Below are 21666 nucleotides of genomic sequence, written 5' to 3' on the forward strand. Positions count from 1 at the left end.
TGTGGATTTCTGAACATAACGCGCCAACCAAATGGAGGTATTTTGGATATAAAAATAATCTTTATGGAACAAAAGGAACATTTATTGTGGAACTGGGAGTCTCGTGAGTGCTAACATCCGAAGATCATCAAAGGTAGGTGATTCATTTTATTGCTTTTCTGACTTTCGGGAACAATCTACTTTGCTGCTAGCTGTTTGTAATGTTTTGTCTGCTGAGAGAGATGTCCTTACATAAACGCTTGGTATGCTTTCGCCAAATAGCTTTTTTGAAATCTGACACGCCAGGTGGATTAACAACAAGCTAAGCTGTGTTTTGCTATATTGCACTTGTGATTTCATGAAAATAAAATATTTTTAGTAATTTAATTTGAATTTGGTGCTCTGCAATTCAACGGATGTTGACAAAAAATGATCCAGCTAACGGGATGGGTGTGTCAAGAAGTTATTATCCAAGCTACTCAATACTGCCCCCCAGTCCCAAAAAAGTTAAAACTAATCTAAATTGCGTTAAGGGTGTTATCCATTTTTAGCTAGATGAAAGTATGTTTGCTAACATCTCTTCCTCCCTGCCATAGGTGTGTCTGAAAGAACCCCTACCTGTGTGTTCTCACGCTCTGCTGGGTCCTCTACGTGTACACTACTGTACAGACCTCTTCTACAACGACACTACAGTACAGACCTCCTCTATAAGGACACTACACTACAGACCTCTTCTACAACGATACTACAGTACAGACCTCCTCTATAAGGACACTACAGTACAGACCTCCTCTATAAGGACACTACAGTACAGACCTCCTCTATAAGGACACTACAGTACAGACCTCCTCTATAAGGACACTACAGTACAGACCTCCTCTACAACAACACTACAGTACAGACCACCTCTATAAGGACAATACAATACAGACCTCCTCTACAAGGACACTACAGTACAGACCTCCTCTATAAGGACACTACAAACAGACCTCCTCTATAAGGAAACTACAGTACAGACCTCCTCTATAAGGACACTACAATACAGACCTCCTCTATAAGGACACTACAATACAGACCTCCTCTATAAGGACACTACAATACAGACCTCCTCTACAACGACACTACAGTACAGACGTCCTCTATAAGGACACTACAATACAGACCTCCTCTATAAGGACACTACAGTACAGATCTACGCTATAAGGACACTACAGTACAGACCTCTTCTACAACGACACTACAGTACAGACCTCCTCTATAAGGACACTACAGTACAGACCTCCTCTATAAGGACACTACAATACAGACCTCCTCTACAAGTGTCCTACAGTACAGACCTCCTCTACAAGGACACTACAGTAGAGACCTCCGGTCATGGCCAAAGGTTTTGAGAATGACACAAATATACATTTTCACAAAGTTTGCTTTTTCAGTGTCTTTAGATATTTTTGTCAGATGTTACTATGGAATACTGAAGTATAATTATAAGCATTTCAAAAGTGTTTACATGAATTCAATTACATGAAGTTGATGCAAAGAGTCAATATTTGCAGTGTTGACTCTTCTTTTTCTAGGCCTCTGCAATCCGCACTGGCATGCTGCCAATTAACTTCTGGGCCACATCCTGACTGATGACAGCCCATTCCTGCATAATCAATGCTTGGAGTTTATCACAATTTGCGGGTTTTTGTTTGTCCACCCGCCTCTTGAGGATGGACCACACGTTCTCAGTGGGATTAAGGACTGGGGAGTTTCCTGGACATGGACCCAAAATATTGATGTTTTATTCCCCAAGCCACTTAGTTATCACTTTTTCCTTATGGCAAGGTGATCCATCATGCTGGAAAAGGCATTGTTCGTCACCAAACTGTTCCTGGATGGTTGGGAGAAGTTGCTCTCGGAGGATGTGTTGGTACCATTCTTTATTAATGGATGTGTACTTAGGCTAAATTGTGAGTGAGCCCACTCCTTTGGCTGAGAAGCAATCCCACACATGCATAGTCTCAAGATGCTTTACTGTTGGCATGACACAGGACTGATGGTAGCGCTCATCTTGTCTTCTCCGGACAAGCTTTTTTTCCGGATGCCCCAAACAAACAATCGGAAAGGGGATTCATCAGAGAAAATGACTTTACCCCAGTCCTCAGCAGTCCAATCCCTGTACCTTTTGCAGAATATCAGTCTGTCCCTGATGTTTTTCCTGGAGAGAAGTGGCTTCTTTGCTGCCCTTCTTGACACCAGGCCATCCTCCAAAAGTCTTTGCCTCACTGTGCGTGCAGATGCACTCACACCTGCCTGCTGCCATTCCTGAGCAAGCTTTGATCTTGTGGTGCCCCGATCCCGCAGCTGAATCAACTTTAGGAGACAGTCCTGGAGCTTGCTGGACTTTCTTGGGCTCCCTGAAGCCTTCTTCACAACAATTGAACCACCCTCCTTGAAGTTCTTGATGATCCGATAAATAGTTGATTTAGGTGCAATCTTACTGGCAGCAATATCCTTGCCTGTCAAGCCCTTTTTGTGCAAAGCAATGATGACGGCATGCATTTCCTTTCAGGTAACCATGGTTGACAGATGAAGAACAATGATTCCAACCACCACCCTCCTTTTGAAACTTCCAGTCTGTTTTTCAAACACAAACAGCATGACAGAGCGATCTCCAGCCTTGTCCTTGTCAACACTCATACCTGTGTTAACGAGAGAATCACTGACATGATCTCAGCTGGTCCTTTTGTGATAGGGATGAAATGCAGTGGAAATGTTTTGGGGGATTCAGTTCATTTTCATGGCAAAGAAGGACTTTGAAATAATTAATTGCAATTGATTTGATCACTCTTCATAACATTCTGGAGTATATGCAAATTGCCATCATACAAACTGAGGCAGCAGACTTTGTGAAAGTGTATATTTGTGTCATTCTCAAAACTTTTGGCCACGACTGTACAGTAGAGACCTCCTCTACAAGGACACTACAGTACTGTACAGACCTCCTCTATAAGGACACTACAGTACTGTACAGACCTCCTCTATAAGGACACTACATTACAGACGTCCTCTATAAGAACACTACAGTACAGACCTCCACTATAGAGACACTACATTACAGACCTCCTCTTCAAGGACACTACATTACAGACCTCCTCTGTATGGACACTACAGTACATACCTCTACAAGGATATGACACTACAGACCGCCTCTACAAGGACATTACAGTACATACCTCATCTATATGGATACTGCAGTCACAGCTGATTCGCGCCGCTCATTGCATTTTTTATATATGTCTGTGACTACAATTGCTACTGTTGGCTTTACACAATTTAACATCTTGGAACAAAGCCAAACCTTGACTATGTCTTATGTGACAGTTTATAGATTAAATTATAGTGTTTTTTAAATGGTTTTTTTACATAATTAGATGCCAATAATGGTTGGTATTTTCTCATGGTTTAGACAATTCATTTTCAATGTTTGTGTCCTATTAAGTTAGGGTGCTACACTGATCATACCTTCTAGTTCAGGTTAGGAACCTGGAAGGGTTTATAGTTCCAGTATGGTATAGTACTGTATGTGTTGATGTACTACTGTAAGGCCAGGTCACATTGGGAAATCACTGCCCCCTGCTGGACAGATAGATGCTACTGTAAGGCCAGGTCACACTGAGACATCACTGCCCCCTGCTGGAGAGATAGATGTTACTGTAAGGACAGGTCACACTGGGACATCACTGCCCCCTCCTGGATAGATAGATACTACTGTTCCCTGGTGGTAGATATACATTTGATGTCTGAAGTTTACATACACCTTAGCCAAATACATTTAAACTCAGTGTTTCACAATTCCTGACTTTTAGTCCTAGTAAAAACTCCCTGTCTTAGGTCAGATAGGATCATCACTTTATTTTAAGAATGTGAAAATTGCCCTTTCCTCCTGACGAAGCTGGTGTAACAGAGCTAGGTTTGTAGGCTTCCTTGCTCACACAAGCCTTTTCTCTTCTGCTCAAAAATGTTCTATAGGATTGAGGTCAGGGCTTTGTGATGGCCACTCCAATACCTTGATTTTGTTCTCCTTAAGCAATTTTGCCACAACTTTGGAAGTATGCTTGTAGTCATTGTCCATTTGGAAGACCGATTTGCGATAAAGCTTTAACTTCCTGACTGATGTTTTGAGATGTTGCTTCAATATATCCACCTAATTTTCTTTCCTCGTGATGTCATCTATTTTGTGAAGTGCACCAGCCCCTTCTGCAGCAATGCACCCCCACAACATGATGCTGCCACCCACGTGCTTCACGGTTGGGATGGTGTTCTTCGGCTTGCAAGCCTCCCCCTTTTTCCTCCAAACATAACGATGGTCATTATGGCCAAACACTTCGATATTTGTTTCATCAGACCAGAGGACATTTCTCAAAAAAATACGATCTTTGTCCCCATGTGCAGTTGAAAACCGTATTCTGGATTTTTTTAGGTTTTGGAGCAGTGGCTTCTTCCTTGCTAAATTGCCTTTCAGGTTATGTCGATATAGGACTTGTTTTACTGTGGATATAGATACTTTTGTACCTGTTTCCTCCAACATATTCACAAGGTCCTTTGCTGTTGTTCTGGGATTGATTAGCACTTTTCGCACCAAAGTATGTTAACCTGTAGGAGACAGAACACGTCTCCTCCCTGAGCAATTTGGCAGCTTTGTTGTCCCATGGTGTTTATAATATACTTGCGTACTATTGTTTGTACAGATGAACGTGGTACTTTCAGCCATTTGGAAATTGCTCCCAAGGATGAACTAGACTTGTGGAGGTCTACAATTTTATTTTCTGAGGTCTTGGCTGATTTGTTTTTATTTTTCCATGATTTCATTTATTTTATTTCACCTTTATTTAACCAGGTAGGCAAGTTCAGAACATGTTGTCATTTACAATTGCGACCTGGCCAAGATAAAGCAAAGCAGTTCGACACATACAACGACACAGAGTTACACATGGAGTAAAACAAACATACAGTCAATAATACATTATAAACAAGTCTATATACGATGTGAGCAAATGAGGTGAGATAAGGGAGTTTACAGTTTAACCAGACACCTAAGTATTTGTAGTTGTCCACGTATTCTAAGTCAGAGCCGTCCAGAGTAGTGATGTTGGACAGGAGGGCAGGTACAGGTAGCGATCGGTTGAAGAGCATGCATTTAGTTTTACTTGTATTTAAGAGCAATTGGAGGCCACGGAAGGAGAGTTGTATGACATTGAAGCTTGCCTGGAGGGTTGTTAACACAGTGTCCAAAGAAGGGCCAGAAGTATACAGAATGGTGTCGTCTGCGTAGAGGTGGATCAGAGACTCACAAGCAGCAAGAGCGACCTCATTGATGTATACAGAGAAGAGAGTCGGTCCAAGAACTGAACCCTGTGGCACCCCCATAGAGACTGTCAGGCAAAGAGCAAAGAGGCACTGAGTTTGAAGGTAGGCCTTGACTATAGTTTGATGAGAGGGACTATAGTTTGTTAACAAGACATTTGTGGAGCTGTTGAAAAACAAGTTTTAATGACTCCGACCTAAGTGTATGTAAACTTCCGACATCAACTGTATGCATGTCATGTTGACGTATCTAGCTATAAGTTAAACCTGACCAATCAAATGGATAGGTGTAAGCAATTATGGTCATTCCATATGCTCTTAACTAGGTGTCTTTGCTTGACAGACACAGAGAGAATGAGGGGGGAGAAAGTGAGAAAGATAGGATGAAAGGAAGAGTGAGAGAGGTGTGAAGAGAATGAGAGAGAGATTAATGGGGAGAGAGAAACAGAGAGAAAGGTTAAGGATGGCCAGCCACACAGGAGGGGGATTTGTACTAAGGAGGAGAAGGAGGCCGTGCTGATCTAGATGCATGCTGGCCATTTCGGAGTGAAGCGCATATTTACCAAAATCAATCTACGCTTCTTCTGACGGGGAATTGTCAAGGAGGTGGACAGCTGGGCAAGTGAAACAACCTTTTGTTTATCAATCACATTCTTTTATATCTTCGTCCAGTGTATGTATTATGGGTCTCGTCCCGGGCATTTATTTGAGGTACTCCTCGCTCTTTTGTTTGGGTTTCAACCCTGTGTTTTGTATCCGTGTTTGTTTCGGTCTTTGTCCCCGTGCCTTTACATGGCAGGCTGTAATTTGGGTCAATAAAACCCCTATTACCCATTACTACACCTGTCTCCCGATACTTATACCAACGTGAAAAAAGTTTATGTATTGAAATCTTAAATATTGGCAGATTGGTTTTCACAGCGGTTTCACAAGGTGTTCATTATTGTAAGTTCTATGGTATCCTTTGAGGTTCCACATTGTTCATTGTTGTATCACATGACCTACAATAGATACATATTCAACCACAAGGGTTTACTAATGAGTCATGCAAAAATATATATATATATATTTATAATAGAGGACTTACTGAAATGATATTATTTCAGTGTAAATGAAAATATAAACATGACAGCCAGACAAGCCAGTGTATGAATCAAATGAATTTCCATATGAATGGAGTGTATATTAGCAGACGTTGTGATCTGTAAGCAGATTACATGTTTTATTTGCTGTTTCTGAAACAAAGCAAGACATGGATTTCATGTTGTTGTCATGTTCACAAGGCACACAAAAGTAGTTTAAAGTAATGTTTTTATTTTATTAGCAAAACAAAACTTGTTTAATAAACAAAAAAATGTCACGGATATCAATTTTGTTTGCATAGTGGGGGTGAAAAGAATGCAATTAGAGAATGCAAGAATGCAATTAGAGAATGCAAGAATGCAATTAGAGAATGCAAGAATGCAATTAGAGAATGCAAGAATGCAATTAGAGAATGCAAGAATGCAATTAGAGAATGCAAGAATGCAATTAGAGAATGCAAGAATGCAATTAGAGAATGCAAGAATGCAATTAGAGAATGCAAGAATGCAATTAGAGAATGCAAGAATGCAATCCTATTGGTGATGGGGAGGGGGAACACTTTTTGGCTGGGGGACATTATTTGGCATGGCAGGGACCATTTCCTTCAATAAAAGAAGTCACTCCCCCTCTCTGCGGGGCCCCATATCCTTCCATAACTGGAGGCCCTCCCCCTCTCTCTGCGGGGCAACATATCCTTCCATAACTGGACCACCCCTCTGCGAGCCCCATATCCTTCAATAACTGGAGACCCCCCCCCTCTCTCTCTCTGCGAGGCCCCACATCCATCACTCTGGTCCCTCTCATCACCCTGGTCCCTCTCATCACTCTGGTCCCTTTCATCACTCTGGTCCCTCTCATCACTCTGGTCCCTCTCATCACTCTGGTCCCTCTCATCACTCTGGTCCCTCTCATCACTCTGGTCCCTCTCATCACTCTGGTCCCTCTCATCACTCTGGTCCCTCTCATCACTCTGGTCCCTCTCATCACTCTGGTCCCTCTCATCACTCTGGTCCCTCTCATCACTCTGGTCCCTCTCATCACTCTGGTCCCTCTCATCACTCTGGTCCCTCTCATCACTCTGGTCCCTCTCATCACTCTGGTCCCTCTCATCACTCTGGTCCCTCTCATCACCCTGGTCCCTCTCATCACTCTGGTCCCTCTCATCACTCTGGTCCCTCTCATCACTCTGGTCCCTCTCATCACTCTGGTCCCTCTCATCACTCTGGTCCCTCTCATCACTCTGGTCCCTCTCATCACTCTGGTCCCTCTCATCACCCTGGTCCCTCTCATCACTCTGGTCCCTCTCATCACTCTGGTCCCTCTCATCACTCTGGTCCCTCTCATCACTCTGGTCCCTCTCATCACTCTGGTCCCTCTCATCACTCTGGTCCCTCTCATCACTCTGGTCCCTCTCATCACTCTGGTCCCTCTCATCACTCTGGTCCCTCTCATCACTCTGGTCCCTCTCATCACTCTGGTCCCTCTCATCACTCTGGTCCCTCTCATCACTCTGGTCCCTCTCATCACTCTGGTCCCTCTCATCACTCTGGTCCCTCTCATCACTCTGGTCCCTCTCATCACTCTGGTCCCTCTCATCACTCTGGTCCCTCTCATCACTCTGGTCCCTCTCATCACTCTGGTCCCTCTCATCATCACTCTGGTCCCTCTCATCACTCTGGTCCCTCTCATCACTCTGGTCCCTCTCATCACTCTGGTCCCTCTCATCACTCTGGTCCCTCTCATCACTCTGGTCCCTCTCATCACTCTGGCTCCTTTCATCACTCTGGTCCCTCTCATCACTCTGGTCCTCTCATCACTCTGGTCCCATCTCATCACTCTGGTCCCTCTCATCACTCTGGCCCCTCATCACCCTGGCCCCTCCCATCACTCTGGCCTGTGTTATCCTGGAGGGCTACAGGCTGTACAGCCAGGATCTAGGAGGCAGCCAGAAGTTGATTTCTGACAGAACAGTGAAAGAGGAGGAGAATGAAAGTTTGCGGACCTGCAGTGAAAGATCACATTTAATTAGGAAAGCTGTCAAACACTACAAAGATCTGAGAGATGACAAGCTGAGAGAGGATCAATATAAAAATGATGGATCTTTCATTAAAATAACTGACTCTGAGGAGGGACAACAGCAGTCTCCTGTGGTAGATAACTGACTCTGAGGAGGGACAACAGCAGTCTCCTGTGGTAGATAACGGACTCTGAGGAGGAACAACAGCAGTCTCCTGTGGTAGATAACTGACTCTGAGGAGGGACAACAGCAGTCTCCTGTGGTAGATAACTGACTCTGAGGAGGGACAACAGCAGTCTCCTGTGGTAGATAACGGACTCTGAGGAGGGACAACAGCAGTCTCCTGTGGTAGATAACGGACTCTGAGGAGGGACAACAGCAGTCTCCTGTGGTAGATAACGGACTCTGAGGAGGGACAACAGCAGTCTCCTGTGGTAGATAACTGACTAGGAGGAGGGACAACAGCACACTCCTGTGGTGGTTTCTAATTGGACAACATGTGTTTCTTGGTGGTTTCTATTCTATTTGGACATCATGTGTCTCTTGGTGTTTCTCTCTGGTCTCAGAAGGATGATGTAACACTTTGGAGCAAACAGACAGAACAGCAGCCCAAAGCTGGAGGCCAGGATGGCAAAGATCTCTACAGCTACTGTGTACTTCCCAGGAGAGCTGACATAGGCAGGGATGAAGGAGATCCACACGGCACAGAAGATCAGCATGCTGAAGGTGATGAACTTGGCCTCGTTGAAGTTGTCTGGGAGTTTCCTGGCCAGGAAGGCTAAAAGGAGACAGAGGGAGGCCAGAAGGCCGATGTAGCCCAGCACCAGAGAGAAGCCGACCACAGAGCCCACCTCACACTCCAGGACGACCCTCGGCCCACGACCCTCTCTTCCTCCCCTCTCAGCCGGTTGGGGTGGAGCCAAGGCCAGCCACAGTACACAGATCAGCACCTGTGGAAGGGAATGGAGGTGGAAGGGAAACGCAAGCACAGTTATCACAACAACAAATGATATGTTCAGTAACCACGTTTCCATCCACAGTTTTTATGTGAGTAAAGTTATATACCGCGTATAAAAAATTACAACAGCTGTGATGGAAACAGGAAGTTTCAGTACAATGTTATAAATCCAGACAGATAATTTGTTAATTCGACATGGTTGGATATTTTTGTGTTGAGAAATGAATGTTGGAGGAAATACCTTGATGCGCTTAAACGGATCTATTAACCGCCATTATCAAAGTAAATTTGAAGTCACTCAATGAGTGTGGTCCTCCATGCAGTACATTAGGCTATAGATGAAATAAGTTATGATGAACTTCACAGGGTGCTGAAAGTGCACGGTATGAGGTCTTCTTCTGGTGACATGATGATTGATGCATTTAACAAATAAAAATATGATTTTCCATAATAATCTCGTCATGTAGACCACCCTGCCCACACAGCCTACCAGCACTGTATCTGGCATGTAGACCACCCTGCCCACACAGCCTACCAGCACTGTATCTGGCATGTAGACCACCCTACCCACACAGCCTATCAGCACTGTATCTGGCATGTAGACCACCCTGCCCACACAGCCTACCAGCACTGTATCTGGCATGTAGACCACCCTGCCCACACAGCCTACCAGCACTGTATCTGGCATGTAGACCACCCTACCCACACAGCCTACCAGCACTGTATCTGGCATGTAGACCACCCTACCCACACAGCCTACCAGCACTGTATCTGGCATGTAGACCACCCTACCCACACAGCCTACCAGCCCTGTATCTGGCATGTAGACCACCCTGCCCACACAGCCTACCAGCACTGTATCTGGCATGTAGACCACCCTACACACACAGCCCATCAGCACTGTATCTGGCATGTAGACCACCCTACACACACAGCCTACCAGCACTGTATCTGGGAGCTGTTGGCTAGGGTTCCCGTACCAAGACCAAAGTGGACACATTGCTATTTAACTCAACAGTTTGGGAAAAAACTCTCAGTAGAGTTGAAAATGCATGGAAACACTTTGAATGTTCAACTTTTATTTGGTACATGAAATTTAAACAAAAAAGTACATGTTCTGTGCACTACGGCATCTCCCACTAATTTTTATCCTCGACAAGTATGTTTGGTGGAAACGCCACTGGTGGGAAAATGGGCATATTTTCTTTTTGCAGATCTTTGAATATTCGCATGAAAATCTGTCGCCAATTGGATGGAAACCTAGTTTATGACGGTGATATGTGGTTGTCTCACCTAGATATCTGTAAGCTCTGGATAAGAGCGTCTGCTACTGTAAATAACTAACATGAAGATCTGTCAATTGAATGGAAACCTGCAACTGAAGGAAATAATTCAAGATCCAATGAAGTCGTTTAAAAATTAAAAATATAAAATACTTTCTGGGTAACAATTAGGTGTGATTGTTTTCAATTAAAAGGTAAAAACAAATATTTTTAAAAAATTGCTTCTTAGCAAAGAGCAATTTATCATACAAGAATGTAGCTAGGACTGTCTGGGAGTGGTCTGAGTGGGGAGGGAAAACTGAAAATGAGCTGTTGTTGGCATAGAGATTTGGATCTCTCTATCTTTATGGTCTTGCAAAGTTGACGTCCTCACCCCGAGTGGAAATCTAAAGGAATCCCCATTAAAATCCATCTGTTTAAGATAGATGTTTTATTTCACAGGCTGCATCACAATCCACAGCATCCGCCCAATGGTGGCCGTCCACATCTGCAATGGAAGGTGGCCGAGCTACAGTGGTGATTGCCAGATCGTGAGACACCCTGATAATGACGAAAATGTCTGTAGCATCACAGGACTCGTCTGAGTGTGGGGGACTCGTTTAGTTCACAGGACTCATTTAGTGCACAAATCCAAACTCACGAGGTGCGGGCAAGTCCAGGTGAAGGTTCAGAAGAAAAGTTCCAATAGTTATATTACAGTTCATAGAAACATGTCAAACGACGTATAGAATCAATCTTCAGGATGTTTTTAACATAAATCTTCAATAATGTTCCAACCGGGGAATTCCTTTGTCTTCTGGAATGCAGGTCGTTCTCACAGGCGCACGATCAGCTCACGGCCTTCTGCCAGACCTCGGGTTGAAACAGCTCTCATTCTCTCCCCCTTCATAGTAGAAGCCTGAAACAACATTCTAAAGATGGTTGACATCTAGTGGAAGCCTTAGGAAGTGCAATATGCCCCCATAGACACTGTATATTTGATAGGCAATGAGTTGAAAAACTACAAACCTCAGATTTACCACTTCCTGGTTGGATTTTTCTCAGGTTTTCGCCTGCCATATGAGTTCTGTTATACTCAAAGATATCATTCAAAGTTTTAGAAACTTCAGAGTTTTCCATCCAAATCTACTAATACTATGCATATTTTAACTTCTGGGCCTGAGTAGCAGGCAGTTTACTCTGGGCACTCTTTTCATCCGAACGTGAAAATGCTGCCCCCTATCCCAAACAGGTTAAAAACAGAAGCCGGACTGCAACATTCTAGTAGCCTGGCTAGGACTGTAGAATGGGTCTGTACACTTTCCCTCCGCTGTGCGCTGTAAACCTGACAAACGAAAGCATTGCAATTGCATTGCATTGCAATTGAAGTTGATTTCGCTGATGCGAGCGAATCAAGCTATAGTTTCATAAAGTAGATGACTCGCTTGTGTGTCCTATTCGGTCCGCTGGGCTTGTGTTTGACACGTACACTAGTCTATTAGCCACGTTATGATTGACTTGTGGTCATTGCCCTTGCTTGTTTGATTGTATTAACATTCCCAGCCTTAGTTACAGTTTTGTAAAAAATATGTTTTGTAAAAAATATTGAATCATTGAAACTGAAACAGTGCATCCCAAATGGAGGCAGTAAACAATGTACCAGGCCAGCTGTGATTTACAGCCTGATAGCAATATTTGTGAACTACAAAGAAATGTATTGTTGAATTAAATGAATCATGCACTGAACTGCATCCGTCTATTCTGTCCACAATGCCTTACATTATGTAATGTAAAATAGAACCTAAGATGGTTTTGAAGCATAAACTGGGAATTTGTGTCTGATATGATTGTCTGTGTATTTCATATCTGCGAAGTAGTTAAAACACAGTCTGGCACTGAAGACGTGGATGTCGATTAAGGCAGCCCCCCTAAATGCAGAAGACACATTTCAGCTGAAGGCATTCCGTTGTACAACTGACTAGGTATCCCCTTTCCCGTTCCCTGGTGATGTCACCAGGCAGGCCAAAACTCCATCCCACCAAACAGACTGGAATTTCAGACCTCTTTTCAAACATCACTTACACTCAGTGGTGTAAAGTACTTAAGTTAAAATACTTTAAAGTACTACTCAAGTCGTTTTTTTGGAGTGTACTTTACTATTTATATTTAATTCACTATATTGCTAAAGAAAATAATGTACTTTTTACTCCATACATTTTCCCTGACACCCAAAATTACTCATTATATTTTGACAGGAAAATGGTCAAATTGACACAAACATGAAGAGAACATCCCTGGTCATCCCTACTGCTTCTGATCTAGTGGACTCACCAAGAGAACATCCCTGGTCATCCCTACTGCTTCTGATCTAGTGGACTCACCAAGAGAACATCCCTGGTCATCCCTACTGCTTCTGATCTAGTGGACTCACCAAGAGAACATCCCTGGTCATCCCTACTGCTTCTGATCTAGTGGACTCACCAAGAGAACATCCCTGGTCATCCCTACTGCTTCTGATCTACTGGACTCACCAAGAGGGCATCCCTGGTCTTCCCTACTGCTTCTGATCTACTGGACTCACCAAGAGGGCATCCCTGGTCATCCCTACTGCTTCTGATCTACTGGACTCACCAAGAGAACATCCCTGGTCATCCCTACTGCTTCTGATCTAGTGGACTCACCAAGAGGGCATCCCTGGTCTTCCCTACTGCTTCTGATCTACTGGACTCACCAAGAGGGCATCCCTGGTCATCCCTACTGCTTCTGATCTACTGGACTCACCAAGAGGGCATCCCTGGTCATCCCTACTGCCTCTGATCTACTGGACTCACCAAGAGGGCATCCCTGGTCATCCCTACTGCTTCTGATCTACTGGACTCACCAAGAGGGCATCCCTGGTCATCCCTACTGCTTCTGATCTACTGGACTCACCAAGAGGGCATCCCTGGTCATCCCTACTGCTTCTGATCTACTGGACTCACCAAGAGGGCATCCCTGGTCATCCCTACTGCTTCTGATCTACTGGACTCACCAAGAGGGCATCCCTGGTCATCCCTACAGCCTCTGATCTGGTGGACTCACCAAGAGAACATCCCTGGTCATCCCTACTGCCTCTGATCTAGTGGACTCACTAAACACAAATGCTTCATTTGTAAATTATGCCTGAGTGTTGGAGTGTGCCGCTGCTAAACCGTCAATATTTTTTTTTTTTAATTGTGCCATCTAGTTTACTTAATATAAGGACACTTTTACTTTTACTTTTGACACTTAAGTACATTTGATCATTCCAGTTACTTTTGTTAATTAAGTATATTTTAAACCAAATACTTTTAGACTTTCACTCAGGTGGTATTTTACTGGGTGACTTTCGCTTTATACTTGAGTTGTTTTCTATTAAGGAATCTTCACTTTTACTCAAGTATGACGAGTGAGTACTTTTTCCACCATTTCCTATACAAAAAGGGCATTATCATCATTCACACAATTTCACAGTATTATTCCAAACTCATAGTTTGGAAATATATATAAAACACAGGAATATCAAGATTTTGACTGCACTGGGCATTTCAATTCCCATAGAATACAGGAAAAACTTGATGTTCACCTGGATGAGTGTGCAGAGTGAGATACCCATCCTCTGCTGGGTGGGGCTGAAGTATCTCATCAGGTTCTCTCCAGGCAGAGTGGCCCTGAAGGCCACCAGCACCACCACAGTCCTGCTGAGCAGACAGGAGATGCAGAACACAAAGCTTATACCAAACAGGGTGTGTCTCAGCATGCACGTCCACGGGTTCGGCTGGCCAATGAAAACCAGAGCACACAGGAAGCAGAGCTTGAGTGACAGCAGGAGCAGGAAGCTGAGCTCAGAGTTGTTGGCTTTCACCTGGAATGAGACAGAGAAAGATAATTTACACAATGACATGTCAAAAATCCCATCCTTATATGACACAATCTCATCTCTGTCCAGTACCTCTATAAATTATCATATGGTTCAACTCACCAGGGCCGTGTGACGGTGGTAGAGGAAGGTGGCCAGGGCACCGGCTGTGAGTGTTGCCCCAGAAACTGAGATGACAGACAGGATGACGCCCATGGTGTCGCTGTAGGAGAGGAAGTCCACCAGCTGGGGGATGCAGGCCGTACGATCAGGGTTGGACCAGAACCGCTCTGGACACCGAATACACTCAACTGACCCTGATAGAGAAGGAAGAAGAATGAGGAGTCCAAATCAGGACCAATCAGGATGGAGGAAAAATCTGAATTGGAATCAGAACCGTTGATAGACTACCTGTTGTGTTGCTGATCTCTCCCTCAGCACAGGACAGACAGTCAAAGCAGCAAACAGGCTTCCCCTTCTGTACCGCATGCCTGGTACCAGGGGGACAGTCAGCACTGCATACAGACACAGGGACCTACCAGAGGGGGGAGAGGACAAATGTATCATCATCATCATCATCATAATTTTCATCATTGCAATTGTCGTCATCATCATAATAATTTATATTAAAATCATCATTACACACGCACACACACACACACACACACACACACACACACACACACACACACACACACACACACACACACACACACACACACACACACACACACACACACACACACACACACACACACACACACACACACACACACACACACACACACACACACACACACACACACACACACACACCAAGCTGTATCAAATTCGGCCGTGATTCACACAAACACTCCTCAATGACACCAAACTGAACAGTTCTCACCTCATCTCCGCTGCCCCCACCCCACACCACTTTATCCATGTCGATGTCAATCTGGCCGCCCGATCCATCAGAGGACAGAAAATGTCCGACCTGGACAAACTCTGCCGTCCCCTCGGGGGTCACATGCCAGTTGATGATGTCATATGAGGCAGGCGGATCACCATTCATGTCGAAGTGGAAAGATTCCCCCACAGGAGTACTGAAGTTCACTCCCCTCAGATAATGAACAATCTCAAAGAGAAAAGGGCATTGGAACAGGATTAAGAGTTAGAACCAGTTGTGGCTTTTGTTCTTTAGAACTCAAACCTTACAAAGTGTTTTCACTGTATCCGAACTGGAAACATTAGTGTTCTTAACTTGAAAACAGATCAACATGTTATTCTCACCTGGCTGGGCTGAAGCTTCCTGATATCAGGGCACTGTCCACCATTAAAGACTCCGTCCCCTGGTCGACAGGCCATCATATCCTGTATGGCGTAGGCGATGGCGTACACAGCCTTGTACACATTATAGCTGGCTCTCAGCTGAGACACGTCAGCATACTGGCTCTCCCCCTCACCTAGGATTGACACTTAATTTTATTCAGATAACATTGGGAATCTGGACAAAAAACTTAGATTTAGGTGTAAACTCTCCCTCACCTATGACCTCTGACCCAGTACACTGTCGCCTGGACGACTGGGTCATGCTGAGTTCAACCCCCAGAGAACACCCAAACATCTCTTCCCACATTGACTTCAGGAAGGGGTCAGACTTCTGATAGTTCCCATCTGGATGGAGACGTGTTAGGAAAGTCCCCAAGCCGGGAATGTCAGCTTTCTTCAGGGCAAATCCAATGGTCCCAGCAAGAGAGGGCAGGTTTTCAGGGGAGGAGAGAGTAGAGTCAGTGACCCAGGCCTCTGAGGCAATCCACTGCTTATCTGTAATGTTCTGACGGACAACCTCTTCCATCAGGGCCTGGAGAATGAAATCGTTAAAAAGATCAAGATTGTCAAGCTGAAATGCATGATTATCAATTAGGAAATGATTGTGTCCATAAAGGTCATCAAGACACGGTAAGACACAAGGACACTGATACAGCTGTGTTACAAATCATTAATAATACTCTGACTGATAACTGCTCACATGTGCATCCTTTGTGATAGCAAATGTCACCACCACTCTGGCAGTCGATCCTCTGATGGTGTCCACGATGTACCTGATACGTCTCTGAGATCCTACCTACGGTGATGACCATCAGTGAGATTAGATTAGAAGAGAGGAGAAGTCAGAGTAAAACAGAGAGTGTACATTGTCAGATCATCAGGGTGAGGTCGTACCTTGGGGATGACCTCAGAGTAGGCGACACACAGCCCAGATCCCTGGAGCTCTTGGAGAAGCAGCTGAACCCCAAACTTGCCATAGTCATCATCCCCTGACACCAGCCCCACCCACACCCAGCCCAGCTGACGCAGCAACCTGGCCATGCCCCGAGCCTGGAAGGCATCGCTAGGTACCGTACGGAAGAATGAGGGATACCTCCAGGTGTCACTCAAACACGCGCAGGAGGCAAAGTAACTCACCTGGGAGAGGAGAGAGTGAGAGAGAATTAGAATTTAAAAAAGAGACAGAGATGGTAAATAAATGTTAGAGAGATTAATCTAGATTAATATTGAAATGTATTGTGTAAGACAGTCATCATCTCATCCTAACCCAGTCTGTTATTCAACCCCTGCCTCACCATGGGTAAATCAAACGGCCCGAGGGTCTGTGCCACCACGATGGAAGCTGAGGAGCGGGCATCCCCGATGATGACGGCAACCTCAGGGGTTGTGCCACATTCTGTGCCCACCACAGAGGCCTCCTGGCCAGTCACCATGGCTAGGGCTGCCCCCAGGGTGGTGCCCTCTGACAGGCATGTGTCAGAAGCCAGGAACCCCAGGGTGAGGTTAGGCAGGAGGGCTGGGTCACGGTTAATCTCCTCCACAGCAAAGATCATAGTCTGGAGCCAGCGGTAAGCACGCTGGTAGAAACTGATAGACCGAAGAAAGAAAGAAACAGAGAAATAAGAGATAAACTGAATACACATTACCTTCAAGTTATTACACAATGACAAAAAGCTGTTATCACACAAGCTGCATACATTGTACAGGTAGAATTTTCCTTAATGCTCCTGAACTCCTGTTCTGGTAGAGGGGCTTCCACATGGATGGGGAACAGGCCCCCAATGACCACATCTCCTGCCCGATAAACACTGCCTGAGATGGGCTTAGCTATTAGCCGACAAGCCCCCTCTCCACCTCCATCCAGACCCCAGACAGACCCAGGGACATGGAGACAGTAGAGCAGCCACAGCCAGCCACACAGGCACATCACCTGGAGAGAAACAAGTCTGAAGACTGGGTGAGTTCCGTCACCTGTTGGAGAGAGACCAAACCAAGACCTTGTAGACAGAACACTCTGTAGACATAAAGACATGAACAAAAGTGATATCAAAGAAGTTAATCACCATTCAACACAGACACCTGTTGTTTCAGAGTAACCAGACATGTGAAACAACAGTGATAGACACACAACACCTTGTTCTACCTCTGCCCTACCTGGCAACAGTAAACCTTATCCTGGTGAGACAGACAGATAGACAGACAAACAGACAGACAGAAAGAGAGGGAGAGAGAGAGAGGATGAGTGTCTGTCAGTCTAGCATCTCCTGCAGAGTGTGAGAGTGAAAGAGGGAGAGGAAGAGGAGAGAAGGGGAGCTGCTGATATAGGGAGAAATGAGCCCACGGCTAAAAAACAAGCACATGGCCACCAGGGGGTGCTTGTAGGGAGGACGGGGCAGGAGGGGGTTAATTGGGACTTGTTATTGAAGGATAACTTGGGGAGCAGGTAATTGGGGGTAATTGGAGAAAGCCTGTGAGGGTGATGTTATTGAAGGTAATGTGTAGTACAGGAGATACAGTATCTGTTCTTCAACAACATCTGATGGATCCATTCAGATAGATATTACATCATACTGTACTATAAATAATTTTATTAATTGTGTCTAAATTGATTGGCGAGATGGGTAGAGAGTGAGAGAGTGAGGAAGAACGAGAGAGAGAGAGAGTGAGGAAGAACGAGAGAGAGAGAGAGAGAGAGAGAGAGAGAGAGAGAGAGAGAGCGAGCGAGAAGATAGAGATGAATAGAGAGAGAGAGAGAGAGAGAGAGAGAAAGAAAGAAAGAAAGAAAGAAAGAATGAAAGAAAAAAAGAAAGAAAGAAAGAAAGACAGAAAGAAAGAAAGACAGAAAGAAAGAAAGACAGACAGAGACAGAGAGAGAGGGAGGGAGGGAGGGAGGGAGGGAGGGAGGGAGGGAGGGAGGGAGGGAGGGAGGGAGGGAGGGAGGGAGGGAGGGAGGGAGGGAGGGAGGGAGGGAGGGAGGGAGGGAGGGAGGGAGGGAGGGACAGTGGATAGAGATGAATAGAGAGGAAGTGAGAGAGAGAGAGAGAGAGAGAGAGAGAGAGAGAGAGAGATAGATAGATAGATAGATAGATAGATAGATAGATAGATAGATAGATAGATAGATAGAGATGAATAGAGAGGAAGAGAGAGAGAGAAAGAAAGAGAGAAAGACAGACAGAGACAGAGAGAGACAGAGGGAGGGAGGGAGGGACAGTAGATAGAGATGAATAGAGAGGAAGAGAGAGAGAGAGAGAGAGAGATATATTCTTCCTCTATACTTTCTGAAAGAAAGAAAGAAAGCACGACAGACAGACAGAGACAGAGACAGAGACAGAGAGAGAGACAGAGGGAGGGAGGGAGGGAGTGAGGGAGGGAGGGAGGGAGGGAGGGAGAGGAGAGAGAGAGAGAGAGAGAGAGAGAGAGAGAGAGAGAGAGAGAGAGAGAGAGAGAGAGAGATATTCTTCCTCTAAACTTTGTGTTCTCTGAGCTGTACCATTGACAGCAGGTTTTTGTGGGATATAATTGCATGTAATTAAAGAGTGGCTGTGACAATGAAGTTAATCACTTTAATTGTGCTGACGACATCGGTATTAGTGTGTGTGTACCGAATGTGTATGTGTGTTTGTGTGTGTGTGTTTGTGTGTGTGTCCTGGTGCCAAAGAGCCAGAGCCCCTCAGTCCAGGGGCGCCAGGGCCCCTCAGTCCAGAGGCGCCAGAGCTCCTCTGTCCAGCGCTGCCAGAGCCTTCCTCCTCTCCAGCGCTGCCGGAGTCTCCAGGTTGCCCAGCGCCGCCTGAGCTGCCCGTCTGCCCACACCGTCTGAGCTGCCCGTCTGCCCAGCGCCGCCTGAGCTGCCCGTCTGCCCAGCGACGCCTGAGCCGCCCGTCTGCTCAGCGCCATCTGAGCCGCCCGTCTTCCCAGCGCCATCTGAGCCGCCCGCCAGTCAGGAGCTGCCACAGCCGTCCGCCAGCCAGGAGCTGCCAGAGCGATCAGCCAGCCAGGAGCTGCCAGAGCCGTCAGCAAGCCAGGAGTTGCCAGAGCCGTCAGCTGCCAGGAGCTGCCAGAGCCATCAACCAGCCTGAGCTGCCTCTCACTCCTGGCTACCACTGAGTCCCGAGTTACCCCTCATTCCTGAGCTACCCCTCAGTCCTGAGTTACCCCTCAGTCCTGAGCTACCCATCATTCCTGAGCTACCCCTCAGTCCTGAGTTACCCCTCAGTCCTGAGCTACCCCTCAGTCCTGAACTACCCCTCAGTCCTGAGCTACCCATCAGTCCTGAACTACCCCTCAGTCCTGAGCTACCCATCAGTCCTGAGCTACCCCTCAGTCCTGAGTTACCCATTTCTCCTGAGCTACCCATCAGTCCTGAGCTACCCCTCAGTCCTGAGCTACCCATCAGTCCTGGGCTACCCATCAGTCCTGAGCTACCCTTCAGTCCTTAAGTCCAGAGGTGTCCCTCTTATCCTTCTCGCCTCTCCTCTTCAGACGAAGAGGAGGATAACCATTACAACTGTATTATTGACTGTATGTTTTGTGTATTCCATGTGTAACTCTGTGTTGTTGTATGTGTCGAATTGCTATGCTTTATCTTGGCCAGGTCGCAGTTGCAAATGAGAACTTGTTCTCAACTTGACAACCAGGTTAAATAAAGGTGAACAAATAAAATAATAAACATACACAAATATTAAGCATGTTCTAAAATCTCTGTGCTATCTATTAAGCATGTTCTAAAATCTCTGTGCTATCTATTAAGCATGTTCTAAAATCTCTGTGCTATCTATTAAGCATGTTCTAAAATCTCTGTGCTATCTATTAAGCATGTTCTAAAATCTCTGTGCTATCTATTAAGCATGTTCTAAAATCTCTGTGCTATCTATTAAGCATGTTCTAAAATCTCTGTGCTATCTATTAAGCATGTTCTAAAATCTCTGTGCTATCTATTAAGCATGTTCTAAAATCTCTGTGCTATCTATTAAGCATGTTCTAAATTATCATGCTACATGTTAAGCATGTTCTAAAATTTCTGTGCTATCTATTAAGCATGTTCTAAATTATCATGCTACATGTTAAGCATGTTCTAAAATCTCTGTGCTATCTATTAAGTATGTTCTAAATTCTCAGTGCCATCTATTAACCAGAATGGGACTAGGGTTCCAATTTTGGAACACCCCCCCCCCCACGTTCAGCTGGAAGGTGGCGCATGGAACGCAAAAATATTCCAAAAAATATTTAACCTCCACACATTAACAAGTCCAATGGCTCAAATGAAAGATAAACATCTTGTTTATCTACCCAGCAAGTCAGATTTCTAAAATGTTTTACGCCGAAAACATAGCACATATTTATGTCAAACCACCACCGAAGACACGGCTAATTTGCATAGCCAAGTTGAAAAAAATATGCAATCAACAAACGCAGGATTAAAAGAAAAATAATGCACTAACCTTTTGAAATCTTCATCAGATGACAGTAATATAACATGTTACACAGTACATTTATGTTTTTTTCAATAATATGCTATATATATCCATAAATCTCTGTTACAATGATGCATCGTTCAAAAAATGCTACTCAAATGTCCTGAGAAATGACTCTGGCAGATAACGTCAGCTAACAAGGAATACACATCATAAACTTTGACTAAATAACTTTGACTAAATATGCATGTTTTACATATATATAGTTAGATACACTTCTTCTGAATGCAATTGCTGTGTTACATTTATTTTTAACGTTACAGGTTTCGTTCACTAGGCTATACTATGAGTCGGCGCTCAAAAAGTAGCATTATGGCTCCTCTATCTTGGAGTCCACATAAACCCAAATTTACCACATA

At 44.9% G+C, this 21666-nt stretch overlaps 1 protein-coding gene across 1 annotated transcript; it reads right to left on the reverse strand.

Annotated features, from left to right (window-relative positions):
* Positions 1 to 8836: 8836 nt before the first annotated feature.
* On the reverse strand, positions 8837 to 19757 carry LOC123993849 (extracellular calcium-sensing receptor-like). The gene is made up of 12 exons (XM_046296313.1): positions 19614 to 19757; positions 17534 to 17766; positions 17132 to 17423; positions 16731 to 16973; positions 16537 to 16632; positions 16053 to 16368; positions 15798 to 15970; positions 15412 to 15642; positions 14937 to 15060; positions 14649 to 14842; positions 14253 to 14531; positions 8837 to 9378 (listed from the first exon to the last, which is right to left on the reverse strand). Exons 1-12 carry the CDS (start codon positions 19755 to 19757, stop codon positions 8950 to 8952), a joined length of 2754 nt encoding a protein of 917 aa, XP_046152269.1. The 3' UTR covers positions 8837 to 8949.
* Positions 19758 to 21666: the final 1909 nt, after the last annotated feature.

This window comes from Oncorhynchus gorbuscha, linkage group LG13 (assembly GCF_021184085.1).
Source record: "Oncorhynchus gorbuscha isolate QuinsamMale2020 ecotype Even-year linkage group LG13, OgorEven_v1.0, whole genome shotgun sequence".
NCBI classification, from domain to species: domain Eukaryota; kingdom Metazoa; phylum Chordata; class Actinopteri; order Salmoniformes; family Salmonidae; genus Oncorhynchus; species Oncorhynchus gorbuscha.